The following is a 17,412-nucleotide window of genomic DNA, read 5'->3' as shown; positions in this document are numbered from 1 at the left end:
GCTCCTGGAATTCAGCTCCAACCCCAATTAAACACACCTGAACCTTAATCAAGGTCTCAGGTGTGTTGAGGCATGTTGGAGCTAAACTCTGCAGGACAGTGACCCTCCAGGACCAAGTTTGGACACTCATAAATTAGAGAACCCATCTGGGCCACTAAGCCCCGTCCATTTCATTCATAATAATTGCCATTTTCACTTTATCAAATGAAATGTTAGATTTGCAAGTTACCCATCAAATTCTTTCCTGTAATTTCCCATAACAAAATAACCTCATGACCATTTCCTCTAACAATGTTTTCCTATGTCCCATTAAAAGATAAAATATATGTAAAATAACTCCCTTTGTGCTGCTTTGGCCAGAGGCATGAGTGAATGTTATGCTTCTGGAGAAATGAGAAAGGCCTTTCAGGCTTGATCATGAGTGCAGGAGGTTGTGTGGTTCAGAGATGATCCGCTCCTCATGACCAGAATCCCTCTCAGTCCCGCCAGCAACATGGATGACTTCAGCACACGCACCGATGGCGCGGACAACGCGCTGTTCGGAGAGACTTTAACGCGGGTGAGAGAGGCAACTTTACTTGTTTAAAGTTCTGGTTGGCATGTTTTATTTTCAAGAAAAGAAAGTTGTTCCTTAGTTTTAAGTGTTTTTTTTAGCTGCGGTGAAGAAACAATTTTTTTAAAAAGAGGTTTTAATTGCTTACATGCTGAAGTCAGACAATCACATGAGCAGGTGTTACATTATGAAGCAGAATTAAAGGGATAAATGAGTATGCACAATCTGAACTTGGATAGGCCTATATGGAAAGATGTAGTAAAAATAAACTAGTTAAATTGACAACTTAAGCGCCTGTATTTGTTCATGTCAGCTTTTGTTTTCTTTAAGCACACAGTTCTTAACCTGGCTTTAGGTGGACTCGCATCTCTCTTAGTCCTAGTGAGTATTGGTGACTACACACACACATACACATGTGTTTGTATGGCTATCTTTGTGAGGACATTCATGCAATCCCTAGCCTTAACCTTCACAACTAAGTGCCTAACCCTAATTCTATCCTTAACCCTGTGTCAGAAAGTGAAGACCGGCCAAACACTCACACTCTCTTATGTGGACTTTCCATAGACTTAATGGTTTTTATACAAACTGTATTCAATCTCCTAACCATATCCCTGCCCCATCACAGAAAACTTTCTGCATTTTTATAAGCTGATTTCTTTGTGGGGACCAAAAAAACACATTTTGTCTCCACAATGTAGGGTTTAACACGCGCACACACAAAGTATTTGCAGTAGTGTTTTGGCTATCTAAATCTTACATAATGAATTAAAGGATCCTTTTACTTTTTTTTTAAATGTTTTTATGGTGTTGGCCCTACATATATCTGCAATGGCTGATTACTGATCACTGCATCCAACCGCAAACTGCAAGCTGTACTCTATTTTATCCTCTTTTTCAGGTAACTGTCATCAGTTCATTTGTCTTCCCTACTCCTCCTCCAACAGCATTAAATATCTTCTTTGTTGTCTGCATCCTCATGATCTGTTCCTCTGTATTGGTGCTGGTAAGTTTATATATATATATATATGTGTATGTGTATGTATGTATGTATGTAATGTATATATATGTGTATGTATATATGTATGTGTGTATATATATATATATATATATATATATATATATATATATATATAAGACACACACACACTACAGCACATACTGTAGTACAAATTAATGTTTATATAATTTCTTAAAAATAAGTTTCTCTGTTTGTTGCAGATTTTCTGGTATCGTCAAGGTGATCTGGATGCAAAGTTCCGTGGACTGATTTATTATTCCATTGGTCTCATTATCATCCTCTGTCTGTGTGCCAATCTGTACTTCCATGATGTTGGAAGATAACATGATTCAGGCACACCACTCACACTGAGCACCTTCTTAATTCTCTCAAGCACAAAAGTTGTAAAATGAATATAAAAGGTAGTTTATCTGTCAGAAGGGATAGTTTTGATTGTGTACATAGGTGATCAAATGCTTGTTCAAACATATCAGTTTATTTGAACAGTGTACCTTGTCTTTATGCTGAATATTTGTGTTCATTATTTTCTGTTGCTGTCAAGAGTCATGCTAAAGGCTGCAGTATTTCAGTAGAGTTACTTGTATAAAATATTGTGATTTTTGTTCTGTGAACAATGCTGGTACTAAAGGACGGAGCCCTGACAATGAATAAAATATACACATGTACCATGGAAGTTAAATGTTTTGTGGGTTGGAGACCATGATGACATGAGTCTGGTTTTGCTCTTCAAGAAGACCAACTGTTGAATGATTAGCCTTTGCAAAACCACTATGAACCATCAAACCAAAGTTAGCATGCAATAATACAATTTATACCTTTTTTTTTTTTTTTTTTTTTTTACTTTTTCAACATCGGGATTTTAAGAAAAATTATATATTTTAGGTGCTGTGACAAGTTATTCATTTTAGGTTTTCAACAGTTTAATCACCTTTTAGCTGTTAAAATAAATACCGGGGTGTTACAAATATTCCTCATAGGCTAGTCTCAATTAATAGGCTATAAGATCATGGAAATAATATGCATAATTATACAAGATGATACAATTATACAAGACAAAATCATTTTAGATGCAGCATATCCCACATTACAGAACACCATTCCTAATTTATTTAAAACGACTGCCATCTAGCGGTGTGCAGATAACAATTGCAAACTCTTGTAACTATTATTAGTGAATGTAAAAATAACTTTTTGAATATTCATCTTGTTAATAGAGATTTTTATTATTGTATTTATACGAGTAATACGGTGTGCGAATTATACAATGAATTATGGTCACCCTCAAAGTACATAGCTACAACAGGTGAGTATTTAAATGTAGCCTACTTTTTTATTTATTTATTTAAAATGTAGCCTACTATTTGTAGGCTACTCGTTTTTGTGACGTCATTTCTAAGACTTAAAACCGGCTCCGTCAGATGACGTTCTCTGTTGACGTCGCTATCTGATATGATGGGACGGTCCCATCATTCCGTTCAGCAAACGATGGAGTGCACGAGGAAAACCAGCGTTCACCACCGAAGGCGTTTTAAACTGAATTGTACAGCATGGATATGGTGCGTTTTCATCCTGAACGCGTCCACGGGGTCTTCCGCTCAACTGCGTCAGTGTACAGAGGTGAGAGACCGTTCCTACTCATGTTTTTGCAATACTTACCGGCGTACCTTGCGTTTTATCCATTTGTCCAGTTCATGTATCTGTTTTTGCACGTCTGTGGGGTTTTTAAAGCATTCGTGGTTGTTTGGCATACATTTATTTGTACTTTTGGGATCAGTCTCTTTACTGATAGCCTATGTGCAGCAAGATGTATTATCACACCTTATTATAACCAAAGTAACAGGTGCATCAGATACACACAGATTGAATGGCCGTAGTCAATGAGAATTAGGCTGTTTTGTTTACATATGTATGAAAAGGAAAAATAGGTTAAGAAACATTTAAATGCTCAGTTGTAGTAGTTTAAGTCGATTTCATCTTTATCATGGAAAAGTCATCCTGACAGGCAGAGCCTTAAATAACGTCTTTAGAAGTTCTTGGAATGGTTCCTCTCCTAACCCGAGAGAAAGGGCTTTTGAAGTTCCTTCCTTCATATTAGATGAGACATTTTTAGATCTCACATTGAAGCTTTTTTGATATATCGGAGCTTTAATTTGAATCTTCACTGTTGGTTTCTCATTAACCCATAACCATATCCAAATCTATATCCATTGGTGTTACAAATCAACAACTTATTTGTGACTCTTTTGGTATATTCTGGTAATTTTCTGCAGAGGATATATAACCAAAATAAGGACTGTTTTGTTGTCAATTTTTATTTTTTTATTTTTTTTATAATACTTGGTTTTATTTGAAGTGGAATTTCTTAATTTGGTTTTACAGCATATCTTTTAAAAATACAAAATGTGCATGCTTAATATTGATGTTTATTTGTAATTATTGGCTCTTTGGTACCTCCTCATGATGTATTTTAATGATGTTTGTTTTCGCAGTGATGAACAAACTGCATTGCCATAAATGTTTACAGTCAGATTAGAGTAATTTAAGCTCTCAATCAGTTTATTCTTATGTCTTTTGTGTGTTTGATAGCCTACTAATGTATGTTTACTTGAACTTTTCAGCTTAAATATTGATTTAGAAGCTGATATGCTTTTTGTCTAGGTATTGATTGGTGTCAGATTGCTTATTTTGGGATGGGCATCCCATTTTAAATGCATCTCATCTCTGAAATAATGTGTTAGAAGAATCTAGCCAGAGTATGTGTTTTTTTTTTCTTATGATAAAGCGTTATGCTGATGGATGAACAATGTTCCAATGGAGTGCTAAGCTAAGATGATCAGCCCTGCGTGCCCATCTCAAGAGCCTGGTGATATGATGCTAAGAATAGCTTCACTCAAACCGCTTTCACTGAGAGCTCAGCAACTCCTCTGGCCTTTGTGCATGAAAAAATGACTCTTAAGATCATTATGTGTCCCATAAATCAAAAGATTGACTGCAGTTCTTGTCTATGAATACGAAAAAAAATCCTAGAATCCTAGATCTATCTATCTATCTATCTATCTATCTATCTATCTATCTATCTATCTATCTATCTATCTATCTATCTATCTATCTATCTATCTATCTGTCTATCTTACACTTACTTACTATAGGCTGATTATATGCATATGGCTTGTACTAGTGTTTTGTATGGTAATGTGTGGAATATCAGAGACTAGATCCCGGTTTTCAGCTGTGACTGCAGACTCTGCACTACTGTTTGTTGACCCACAGGACATTCTGGGTTTTATTATCAGCTTCCTCCTGATGGCAGCCTTTCCTTCCTAATCACTCACTCGGTGCTGGAGGACCTGTAGGAATGTGGTGGTAACGAGATGATTCATTGGTTTGGCTGAACAAAATGGTCACACCTTATCAAAAACAATAACTCAGTGTATTAATGTGCATTTTCTGTTATAATTGTCACCTTAGCTGGTAAAGATGCAGGGTTAACACTTTTTGGGTTCATTATTAACCTACGAATAGGCCTAGGTTATTTATACTATAGTTCATCAAAGTGGAGATTCAGCAAAGTATTTTAAAGATTAAAAAAGTAACTTCACCTTTCTTGTTTTCCTTCAAACCCATTATTCTGTGTTTTAAGTAGACTCTTGCTGTAAGATGCTGATTATTGGAATTAGCCTATATCTGTGCAAATCTCTTCACAAAACACGATGTCCGAATCTGTTAACAAACATATTGTCCCAGTTCTTTCACCAATGATATATGTCAGTTCGTTCACAAACGGCCTGGTTTGTTCAGTTTGTTCAGAAATGAGAAGTCGCAGTTTGTCCAGTTTATTCAGCAACAAGATATTGTCCCAGTTTGTTCATAAACGTGATATGTTGCAGTTTTGTCATGAAGAATATTTTTCTCTTATGTTGTTTGAGTTTAATTCAGACAGTCTTTCCAACCAATGAAATGCTCCGTCACAGTCTGTGTGCTCAAATGCTTCTTCTGGAAGTCATTGCATACTGTAGATGTAATGAGAATTTGTTCAAACCCTTTCAATTTCTTTTCTTAAAATATGAATTCACGAATTAAACGCCAGTGATGCTGATTTGTGGAAAGGAAAGGGTGCAGCCGCACAGCAGACTCAGGACAGAGGACCTGTAACGACCTGTTTTAATATCCTCTGCACTGAGTCCACACAATACTCTAGCGTCCATGTGCTTTACTCTTTTACAGTCTAACTTCACACATCCACAAACACAAGCATTGTCAAGATCCTTGTTAAATTTAGACGTGTTGTTTTTAACAGACGGACTACTACTTTCAGTACACGGAGTGTAACAGCACCGGGTCTAGATGGAGGGTGGCCATCCCTCTGAATCCAGGAGAGTGTACAGGACTGCCAGACCCTGTGAAGGGCACCGACTGCAGTAAGTTCACATATTGTGTTAGAGATGGGTCTTTGGGAAATGGACATTTTGTGTTTATTTGGATGTTCATACTTGAATGTGTAAACACTAATGTGATTCAATGCATTTTGAATGGCATGAGTGTGTGCGTTTAAACCGTTTTTGTCACCCCTTATCAGCCCAGAGGAATTTCCTCTTAGATAGAATGTCCATTGGCCCTGAGTAATGATTCCCCAAACTTTACAAAGTCCTCGGCCAGTGTATTCAGTTTTAGTCGTGTAGTTTGGAAGAACGCAGCAAAAGGCATTCTGAAATCAAAATGGACCCTTTTTACTTTATTAATAAATATAACCAATAAAAACTGTCACAATTTTCAATGACATAAACAATTAAAAAAATGCTTTTCGCCCACTACTCTATTTCTTGCTGAATATTCTTTCTCAATTGGAAATGCATCGGATTATATGGAAATTAAAAGCTTGGGTTTAATGTTGTCTGTAACAGATTTTGTATTAAATGAAAGGTAATTTATTGTAAATTGATTATCGCTCTGCTGTTGATATGCAACTACATGATATTAGTTAATTTTCCAGAGTAATTTTTGTTTGTTTATATTTATTTGTTTAAAATAGCCAAAGAAGGTGACATGGTGGTAAATTATTCATTTATTTTTGTAAATTTTTTCTTTCTTATTTTTCCTTTATTTTTGTTTGTTTGTTTAAAACAGCCAAAGATGCTAGCATTGTGGTAAAACAAACAAATAAAAAAAGCAAACTTTGTTTCAATTGCCAAAGAATCTCCCACGGATGTAAAAAAAACAAAACAAGCTGATTTTATTTACTTATTTGTTTTGTTTTATATTTTATTGTGTTCATCAAATGTCTGGATATTTTTATTGGATTTTAGATCTACAGTAAATTAATTGCCATGGTATACTTGCCCTACCCAATACTTGGATTTGGTGATCGCTCTGGTCAATTTATTTTTCCAGTGACATCTCATTAAAATGTATTGTACATTTGTTTACATCCTTGTCTGTCAGCATTCTCATGCAAGGCGGGGGAGTTTCTAGAGATGTCTGCTCAGGAGTGCATAAAGTGTGCGGCTGGCACTTACTCCCTGGGTAGCGGCCTACGTTTCGATGAGTGGGACAAAATCCCTCTTGGATTCAGCAGCCTAGCAACCTCCCCTAATGACTCACCCAACCGACAGCATGCATCCACCTGCAAGAGGCGAGTTACTTTGGGGTCTTCAAAACAATCGTTTATAAATGAATGACTTCTCTTTTTTTCTTTCTTTTCGTTGTAGTATATTTCTTATTGAAGCGGAAATTCGGAGTGGAACATATTGAAATGCTTTTTCTTTCTTTCTTTCTTTCTTTCTTTCTTTCTTTCTTTCTTTCTTTCTTTCTTTCTTTCTTTTTCTTTCTTTCTTTCTTTCTTTCTTTCTTTCTTTCTTTCTTTCTTTCTTTCTTTCTTTCTTTACTTTTTCTTAATTTTTGCTTTATTTTTTCTGTTTTCCAACAATACATCAAACAATTTCAGATACCATTGAAATATCACATTTATGTATTTATAGTCCTTAGTTAGTATAAGAATTCCATCTCTCTTGTAAATAAAAAGGACCATGGAGCAAACAGAGACAGAACAAGGTTAATTCTAAGTTAAAGAAATAATAAAAAGGAGATATAGTGGGGAGAACAAGCATTTGATACACTGCCGATTTTGCAGGTTTTCCCACTTACAAAGCATGTAGAAGTCTGTAATTTTTATCATAGGTACTCTTCAACTGTGAGTGATGGAATCTAAAACAAAAATCCAGAAAATCACATTGTATGATTTTTAAGTAATTAATTAGCATTTTATTGCATGACATAAGTATTTGATACATCAGAAAAGCAGAACTTAATATTTGGTACAGAAACCTTTGTTTGCAATTACAGAGATCATACGTCTCCTGTATTTCTTGACCAGGTTTGCACACACTGCAGCAGGGATTTTGGCCCACTCCTCCATACAGACCTTCTCCAGATCCTTTCAGCTCCCTCCAAAGATTTTCTATTGAGTTCAGGTCTGGAGACTGGCTAGGCCACTGCAGGACCTTGAGATGCTTCTTACGGAGCCACTCCTTAGTTGCCCTGGCTGTGTGTTTCGGGTCGTTGTCATGCTGGAAGACCCAGCCACGACCCATCTTCAATGCTCTTACTGAGGGAAGGAGGTTGTTGGCCAAGATCACGCGATACATGGCCCCATCCATCCTCCCCTCAATACGGTGCAGTAGTCCTGTCCCCTTTGCAGAAAAGCATCCCGAAAGAATGATGTTTCCACCTCCATGCTTCACGGTTGGGATGGAGTTCTTGGGGTTGTACTCATCCTTCTTCCTCCAAACACGGCGAGTGGAGTTTAGACCCAAAAAGCTCTATTTTTGTCTCATCAGACCACATGACCTTCTCCCAGTCCTCCTCTGGATCATCCAGATGGTCATTGGCAAACTTCAGATGGGCCTGGACATGCGCTGGCTTGAGCAGGGGGACCTTGCGTGCGCTGCAGGATTTTAATCCATGACGGCGTAGTGTTACTAATGGTTTTCTTTGAGACTGTGGTCCCAGCTCTCTTCAGGTCATTGACCATGTCCTGCCATGTAGTTCTGGGCTGATCCCTCACCTTCCTCATGATCATTGATGCCCCACGAGGTGAGATCTTGCATGGTGCCCCAGACCGAGGGAGATTGACCGTCATCTTGAACTTCTTCCATTTTCTAATAATTGCGCCAACAGTTGTTGCCTTCTCACCAAGCTGTTTGCCTATTGTCCTGTAGCCCATCACAGCCTTGTGCAGGTCTACAATTTTATCCCTGATGTCCTTACACAGCTCTCTGGTCCTGGCCATTGTGGAGAGGTTGGAGTCTGTTTGATTGAGTGTGTGGACAGGTGTCTTTTATACAGGTAACGAGTTCAAACAGGTGCAGTTAATACAGGTAATGAGTGGAGAACAGGAGGGCTTCTTAAAGAAAAACTAACAGGTCTGTGAGAGCCGGAATTCTTACTGGTTGGTAGGAGATCAAATACTTATGTCATGCAATAAAATGCAAATTAATTATTTAAAAATCATTCAATGTGATCTTCTGGATTTTTGTTTTAGATTCTGTCTCTCACAGTTGAAGTGTACCTATGATAAAAATTACAGACCTCTACATGCTTTGTAAGTAGGAAAACCTGCAAAATCGGCAGTGTATCAAATACTTGTTCTCCCCACTGCATACCATTTTTGCTTTCTATATTTGGTGTGTTTAAAAAGTATTGAGAAGAATGCATTATCTTCATTGGTGGAACACTAAAATTGGTTTAACACTAAACAGAGTAATACTAAAATCCTAATGCATATACATAATGTAGAATGTGCATATCATTTTCAGTTGTACTAATAGCTAGTCAGATGTATCTAAAATGACTGTTCCCAATCAAAGTTCTCATTTTTTGGTACTCATCAAAGCACTTAATTTTTTTTTTTTTTTTTTTTTTTTTTTTCCTTTATTTGTATCACTTTATTTTATTTATTTGATATTAAATCAGCACACGTTCAGATTAAAGCATGCACTAAGACTTATTTGTGCAGGCATGCACACACTTCCAGAGAGATGAAACAATTCAAGTATTAAACAATCTATTTTTTTTATCCTGTTATGCATCTGAAGACTATAGTCACCATAGTGTGTGTGCCTTGTGTATTTGTATTCTTTTAGTGCAAAGTGGGTTGCTCAGGGCTCGTATCTGGAGTCCAACAGGGATGAGTGTACTGTGTCTCTGATCTACACTGTTCACTTAAAGAAGCCGGGGTCAGTGTCCTTTGACTACCAGTATGTGGATAACAGCATCATCTTTGAATTCTTTGTAAGTTTGGATTCCATTACTACTGTGGAGACATGTTTGTTTGAAAGGTATTTTAAGAGATCAAAAGCAGCTATTCTGTATTGTTGAAATAAAAATATTTTTGGACAGATTCAGAATGACCAGTGTCAAGAGATGGACCTGGATTCAAATAAAAAATGGATCAAATTGACTACTCATGGAGAGTGGGGAACACATAGTGTAAGTCAGAAACTCACCCCAACTTTTTTGCCAGCTGAACCTCTTTGACCTAATATATTTACTTGAAGTACACCTGCGATTTTAAGTTCAATATATACATATATACACATTATATATACATATACAAGGCTGAAGGGCCTGAAGTTAACTTTTTTGACCACCAGCCACTGTGGCAGGTGGATTTAAAAATCCACCCGCCAAAGTGACTTTTTACCAGCCAGTTTTTTTTTTTTGGCCTCATAAAAGGTGAAAAAAAGGAATTGCACAAACATTTGTTCTTTAACTTGTAAGAATACACATTTAAGTGCTGTCAAGTTATTAACGAGATTCATACAAGTAATAATAACTCTAATTTATTAATAATACAGATATAGACCTAGTGCAGCTCATATGTAAACAAATCACACGCAGCTGTGTTGATGGCTGGGCAGCTGTTAGTTACAGCGTTCAGGAACCGTTAAGCAGAACTAAATTAATATTGTTATTACTGGTAAAGTTACCGGGTAGGCTACCGGACATTTTCTCACCGGTTCCCAACTCCCAACATCTGTGCAACTCAGCGTTGCATTATCATCTCATCTCACCAACAGTTTAATACTTAACTCACACATTCAAACGTAGTCAGAGAAGGGCCTCATCTTTCTCTCCGATCACATATACGTTCCGAAACACTCAAACTGCGCTGCTTTCACAGATGCTTTCTTTACTCCAGTAATGTGCCACCACATTTTTTAGCTAAAATCCAACGAAATGGCTGACTTCGTTTAAATGTCAAAGAACAACAGTTGCAAAAAAAAAAAAAAAAACCTTCGCAAAGACCCGGCCCCTTTAGTTACTGTTGCTATGTCCGACAAGCTACACCGCTCACGCCAAACCATGATCTCACGCAATGAAAAACACATCGCGCAGCAGAGACACTGACAACACGCTGACAGACAAGACAGTCCTGGTTACTTTTGATATTAAACAAAGTCTCAACGTTAAAATTTGGTAATTTTTAAAGAAATTTAGACAATACCGTTTTGTGACTCTGTAGCCTTAATGTGTCTTGACAGATCACTGTGGTGCCTCAGTTAAAGCTGCTCGTGAACCGATCATCTCTTCCTTCTAGTTAATTTATAGCATCAAATAAACATGAATTAACATAAGTAGGAATGTGGTTAGTTTTAACTGCGGAAAGATGTCAGTAGGCCTACTCAGTATACTCCGTTTTTTCAAGTTCAAATCCTCCAACGTTGAACTCTCCTGACTGCTTTGTCGGACAAAAAAAGGCGGATTCGGCGGATTATGATTGGCCAGATCGCCTGTCAATCAAACTCCCCGCGAAGGGTCGATTCTCAGTGGCTACCTGCCAATGTGGCAGGTAGATTGACAGTGTTACCCGCCAATTGCAGAATTCACCCGCATTTGGCGTGTGGTCGGGTGTTAATTTCAGGCCCTGTATAGTGGGGAGAACAAGTATTTGATACACTGCCGATTTTGCAGGTTTTCCTACTTACAAAGCATGTAGAGGTCTGTAATTTAACTGTGAGAGACGGAATCTAAAATCAAAAATCCAGAAAATCACATTGTATGATTTTTTTTAAATAATTAATTTGCATTTTATTGCATGACATAAGTATTTGATCACCTACCAACCAGTAAGAATTCCGGCTCTCACAGACCTGTTAGTTTTTCTTTAAGAAGCCCTCCTGTTCTCCACTCATTACCTGTATTAACTGCACCTGTTTGAATTTGTTACCTGTATAAAAGACACCTGTCCACACACTCAATCAAACAGACTCCTACCTCTCCACAATGGCCAAGACCAGAGAGCTGTGTAAGGACATCAGGGATAAATTGTAGACCTGCACAAGGCTGTGATGGGCTACAGGACAATAGGCAAACAGCTTGGTGAGAAGGCAACAACTGTTGGCGCAATTATTAGAAAATGGAAGAAGTTCAAGATGACGTCAATCTCCCTCGGTCTGGGGCACCATGCAAGATCTCACCTCGTGGGGCATCAATGATTATGAGGAAGGTGAGGGACCAGCCCAGAACTACACGGCAGGACCTGGTCAATGACCTGAAGAGAGCTGGGACCACTGTCTCAAAGAAAACCATTAGTAACACGGATTAATGGATTAAAATCCTGCAGCGCATGCAAGGTCCCCCTGCTCAAGCCAGCGCATGTCCAGGCCCATCTGAAGTTTGCCAATGACCATCTGGATGATCCAGAGGAGGAATGGGAGAAGGTCATGTGGTCTGATGAGACAAAAATAGAGCTTTTTGGTCTTTTTGGACTCACCGTGTTTGGAGGAAGAAGGATGAGTACAATCCCAAGAACACCATCCCAACCGTGAAGCATGGAGTTGGAAACATCATTCTTTGGGGATGCTTTTCTGCAAAGGGGACAGGACGACTGCACCGTATTGAGGGGAGGATGGATGGGGCCATGTATCGCGTGATTTTGGCCAACAACCTCCTTCCCTCAGTAAGAGCATTGAAGATTGGTCGTGGCTGGGTTTTCCAGCATGACAACGACCCGAAACACACAGCCAGGGCAACTGAGTGACTCCATAAGAAGTATAATATAATATAATATATAATATAATATATAATATAATATATAATATAATATATAATATAATATAATATAATATAATATAATATAATATAATATAATATAATATAATATAATATAATATAATATAATATACACTCACCTAAAGGATTATTAGGAACACCATACTAATACTGTGTTTGACCCCCTTTCGCCTTCAGAACTGCCTTAATTCTACGTGGCATTGATTCAACAAGGTGCTGAAAGCATTCTTTAGAAATGTTGGCCCATATTGATAGGATAGCATCTTGCAGTTGATGGAGATTTGTGGGATGCACATCCAGGGCACGAAGCTCCCGTTCCACCACATCCCAAAGATGCTCTATTGGGTTGAGATCTGGTGACTGTGGGGGCCATTTTAGTACAGTGAACTCATTGTCATGTTCAAGAAACCAATTTGAAATGATTCGAGCTTTGTGACATGGTGCATTATCCTGCTGGAAGTAGCCATCAGAGGATGGGTACATGGTGGTCATAAAGGGATGGACATGGTCAGAAACAATGCTCAGGTTGGCCGTGGCATTTAAACGATGCCCAATTGGCACTAAGGGGCCATGAAAGAAGGATCATAAGACACCAAAGACTGGAGTACTTGCTGATGAAAATTCAGCTTTGCATCACAAAAATTACATTTTAAAGTATATTAAAAAAGAGAACCATTATTTTAAATTGTAATAATATTTCATAATATTACTGTGTTTTTTTTGTTTTTGTTTTTTTTAACTGCAGGCTTGATGAGCATAAGAGACTTCTTTCAAAAACATTAAAAATAGTAATGTTTCCAAACTTTTGACTGGTACTGTATGTATATATATATATATATATATATATATATATATATATATATATATATGCACTATACACAAAGCAGAATTTTCAGCATCATTACTCCAGTCTTCAGTGTCACATGATCTTTCAGAAAGCATTCTAAAATGCTGATTTGGTGCTTAAGACATTTATTATTATTATCATCATACATATTTTGTTAAAAATGTATTGAATTGTTTCATAATTTTTTGATGAATAGAAAGTTTAAAAGACTGCATGTATTTGAAATGGAAATCTTTTGTAACAATGTAAAAGTCTTTGTCATTTTTTATCAATTTAATGTATCCTTGCTGAATAAAAGTGTTAATTTCTAAATAAAACGTTTGTTATTGTACATACTGTAGTAATTTTCAGTTTGCAATTGTTTATCATTGCTCAAAAACACTCGATGCCCAAATAAGTCATCTTTACTGTATTCAAGTAATATCTATATGATATCTTCCTCATATGATCAGGTTAACCTGAATTCTGGCACTAATATCCTGTACTGGAGAACTACTGAAGTCACTCTCGGCTCTAAAGCAGTCAAACCAATTCTCCTGAAGAACATACGGATAGAAGGTGAGGGTGCGCTTCCTACAAGTGCATGTTTTTCCATTTTAATTTAAGAAATGCTCCTCATTGAAAGATTATGACGTCATTTTTCTCTCTCAGGTGTGGCGTACACCTCAGAGTGTTTTCCATGTAAGCCTGGGACTTTCAGTCACACCCCAGGCTCCTCCTCCTGTGCACCCTGTCCACGGGACACATACTCTGGCCGAGGGGCCAGCTCCTGCACACCTTGCAACACAAAAACACACTACGCCTGTAAGTGCATACAGGCATTTAAATACCATATAGGCTGGTTTCTAGAAAATGCAGATATATGTGGTTGTAGTAGGATGTTAAAAAACCCACATGTGTGTATATATATGTGTGTGTGTGTTATACACTGTATATTCAAACAATTATTTATTTATTTATCTTTTTATTTTTTTTTATTTCTTGAATTAACTCTTTGAATGGTTTTGCCCGTTCACACTAATAAGGATAACTACATTATTATCCACACCAGCGGGCAATATTATGTTTATTCTAAGCGTGCATTGCAGCTTTGTTGTCTGCCGCTTTAAATGCTCGAGCTGAAAAAAAAAAAAAAAACCTTCTGAAAGTTGTGCCAACTATATTGTTTCTCTGTGCCGTTATCATTATAGTTGTGGTTTGGACTATTATTTTATATTTAGAACTATATATTTATTGTTATCTTTATAGTTTTCGTCCTTGGTGTAATGTGAGATATGATTCTTCTGTAATTTTAACAGCAGAAGGTTCTGCCATGTGCATAAGTAAACCTCCATGCTCAAAGAAAGACTACATCCAGACCTACAGCACCTGTGATAAGGATGGAAAGGTACACACACACACGCACACGCACACGCACACGCACAGGCACAGGCACAGGCACAGGCACACAGGCACATTTGACTCTCAACCGTTTTTGATGATGCTTTTGGAAATTTGGCTGATCCTTGCCGTGATCGCGGACAGCAATGCAAAGTTGATTGTGCGCTAATTTGATCTAATATTTTATGTTTTTGTTTTTATTTTTTATTTGTAGATTTATGTAGCAAATGAGAATTGATAAAATTTACTGTATTTTGAGACTAAGGTCTTGTTAATGATTTTCAGTTTTGTTCAAGGTGATTAAAGCAACAGTTTTTCAATAACAGAAGAATATGTAAAAGTATGGTTTTTAGGGTGAAAGGCACAATAATTAACATGATAATAAATAGCTCTTTATCATCTGAATCTAATCAAGTTGGGTGTCCACCTTAGAGATAATCACCATTTATGATGAAGCCATCATTAGAAATATGATATTAATCATATCATATAATAAAATATAATATTTGTTACTACTGTAAAGCTTTATTAAATCAATTCATTTATTTATCAAAATAAACTGAAAATAGTACAGACTTTGCTAAAGTGATTGTTTTTGAACAAGTGTTAACTGAGACATTATTAAAAACACATTATTTTAGCTAAAGCATAAAATGTAAACACTTTGTGCCTTTTGCCCCATGCAGATGTGTCTTTTACCCCGTGTGTGTGGTAAAAGGCCCACCTTGCCACCTCACACATTTTTATTTATTTTCACACAAAATCTGTTGCTCAATGTTAAAAAAAGAAAAAAGTTTTTTTTCCTGCAATCTTACACTATGGGAGTAGTGAAAATCACATTTTCCTTAAGGTGTGCCTTTAGCCTCGTTGTAACACACACACGCGCACACACAAAACGACTATCAGTGTAATAAATTGAAATTATTCTTTTCTTAATATTTTAAGTAAATAATTGTATACATAAATGCTGCTGTCTCTCTCATAGACTCGGGTCCTGTATAAGTGGCTAGAGCCTCGGATTTGTTTGGAGGCTGTTGCAGGTGCAGTAAAACTGCCACCTTCTGGTCAGCTTAAGCCGTGTCCACCATGTAATCCCGGTTTCTATAACAACCACACTGCCACCTGTTCTCCCTGCCCACCCGGGACTTACTCTGATGGAGTCAAAGGTGATAAATCGTCCAAACATCTTAAGGACATATGAAACATGATCATTTCAGAAGCATGCACATCATTTTAATTACATAGCCAAAGATATTAAACATGGATTGTGTGGCATCTGTAGCATGCCAGTCTTGTCCAGCTGGCACGGAGCCTGTCCTCGGGTTTGAGTACAAGTGGTGGAACGTGCTGCCTGCCAACATGAAGTCATCCTGCTTCAACGTGGCCAACAACAATTGCGATGGCTTGAATGGTGAGAGATTACACAAGAACGGTGTGGTATGTTACAGCATATGGTTGTAATGCTTATTTTTGCTGCTAGATGTCGCTGTTGCGTCACTGATAATTACAAATGGACTTTTCTGTACATTCTAGATGTTCTTCACATTTGTGCATGATACCTTCATATCTTTTTTTCTACATTTTGTGTCTTTTAGGTTGGGAGGTAGCGGGTGATCACTTACAATCAGGATCAGGTCGTTCGGATAATGATTATCTCATATTAACTCTCAGAGTGCCTGGATTCAAGTGAGTCTTCAAGTAGGCTACTTGTCCTCCTACTCGCAGCCACACTATTCAAGTGCCGCCCACAGCATGTTACGTTCATTATAGCTCATTAAAAACTTCTGTGGTTAGCATGGTTAAACAGTGTACCTCTGCTGTGTGAGTTGATATTACAAGTATTTCCTTACATAACCTCTGCTCTCTGTGTAATAATGAGTCTGTATTGTTCCTATCAGGTTGCCCATGTCTGTTCAAGGAACATCTGCCAGTGAGTACGGACGGATCACTTTTGAGTTTGAAACTAGCTGTTCAGCTGACTGTGAGTTTTACTTTATGACGGTAAGTGTGTTAATATGTGTCTGTGATCTTTTTTTTGATAGACCATTTTAATCTGCTTTTAAATGTGCATTTAAAACAATTTACATCTAAAGAATGGTAATTTTGACATCTACACACTTTCCTGGTGTTTTGTAATACTTGGTATGAAATGAAGTCAAATGATGCTGTACAACCTGAATCAAACAACCTTAATTTATTTTTATTTAGTTTTTATTGCATTTAAATGTATTATTGCCTATTACGTTTACATTTAATTTATTTATTTAGCATATGTTTTTATCCTAAGAATTGCAACAAGTGATCTTAGAGGCAATAATCACAAGAAGTGCTAATAATACAAAGTTTAAAAAATTGTCCTTAATAGTACAAGCTAGAACAAGGAAAGGTTACAAAAAGCTTAATTCTGTAACTCTTTTTGCCAAAATAAGTAGGTAAAATTATTTTTAGGTTCAAATTGTAACAGCATAGATGAATTATTGCTATTTTGCTATAAATAATTTTGTACAATTGATTACAATTTCTCACGAATCTGGCTAGAAT

At 37.1% G+C, this 17,412-nt stretch overlaps 2 protein-coding genes across 5 annotated transcripts in view; both read left to right on the top strand.

The window, feature by feature from the left end:
* Window positions 1–75: 75 nt before the first annotated feature.
* On the top strand, window positions 76–2,266 carry tmem243a (transmembrane protein 243, mitochondrial a). Its single transcript, XM_079874914.1, is given in 5 exon segments — window positions 76–432; window positions 434–559; window positions 884–934; window positions 1,455–1,559; window positions 1,775–2,266. Coding segments are annotated over 5 exon segments (465 nt in total). The 5' UTR covers window positions 76–372; the 3' UTR covers window positions 1,898–2,266.
* A 706-nt stretch (window positions 2,267–2,972) lies between these two features.
* elapor2a (endosome-lysosome associated apoptosis and autophagy regulator family member 2a) overlaps window positions 2,973–17,412 on the top strand; it is a 37,681-nt gene continuing 23,241 nt past the window's right edge. For all 4 annotated transcript variants that reach the window (XM_079874274.1, XM_079874273.1, XM_079874276.1 and 1 more), the window contains exons 1-12: window positions 2,973–3,191; window positions 5,872–5,992; window positions 7,014–7,203; window positions 9,713–9,860; window positions 9,969–10,058; window positions 13,944–14,049; window positions 14,143–14,295; window positions 14,790–14,878; window positions 15,857–16,037; window positions 16,154–16,282; window positions 16,467–16,557; window positions 16,770–16,872. In XM_079874274.1, coding sequence (XP_079730400.1) covers window positions 3,024–3,191; window positions 5,872–5,992; window positions 7,014–7,203; window positions 9,713–9,860; window positions 9,969–10,058; window positions 13,944–14,049; window positions 14,143–14,295; window positions 14,790–14,878; window positions 15,857–16,037; window positions 16,154–16,282; window positions 16,467–16,557; window positions 16,770–16,872 — 1,569 coding nt within the window. In that variant the 5' untranslated portion in view covers window positions 2,973–3,023. The remainder of the gene's footprint in view (window positions 3,192–5,871; window positions 5,993–7,013; window positions 7,204–9,712; window positions 9,861–9,968; window positions 10,059–13,943; window positions 14,050–14,142; window positions 14,296–14,789; window positions 14,879–15,856; window positions 16,038–16,153; window positions 16,283–16,466; window positions 16,558–16,769; window positions 16,873–17,412) is intronic.

The sequence above is a fragment of the Squalius cephalus genome (genome assembly GCF_949319135.1).
Source record: "Squalius cephalus genome assembly, chromosome: 6".
NCBI lineage: Eukaryota > Metazoa > Chordata > Actinopteri > Cypriniformes > Leuciscidae > Squalius > Squalius cephalus.
Note: the sequence above shows the minus strand (reverse complement) of the source record. Positions and strands in the feature narration are given on the sequence as shown.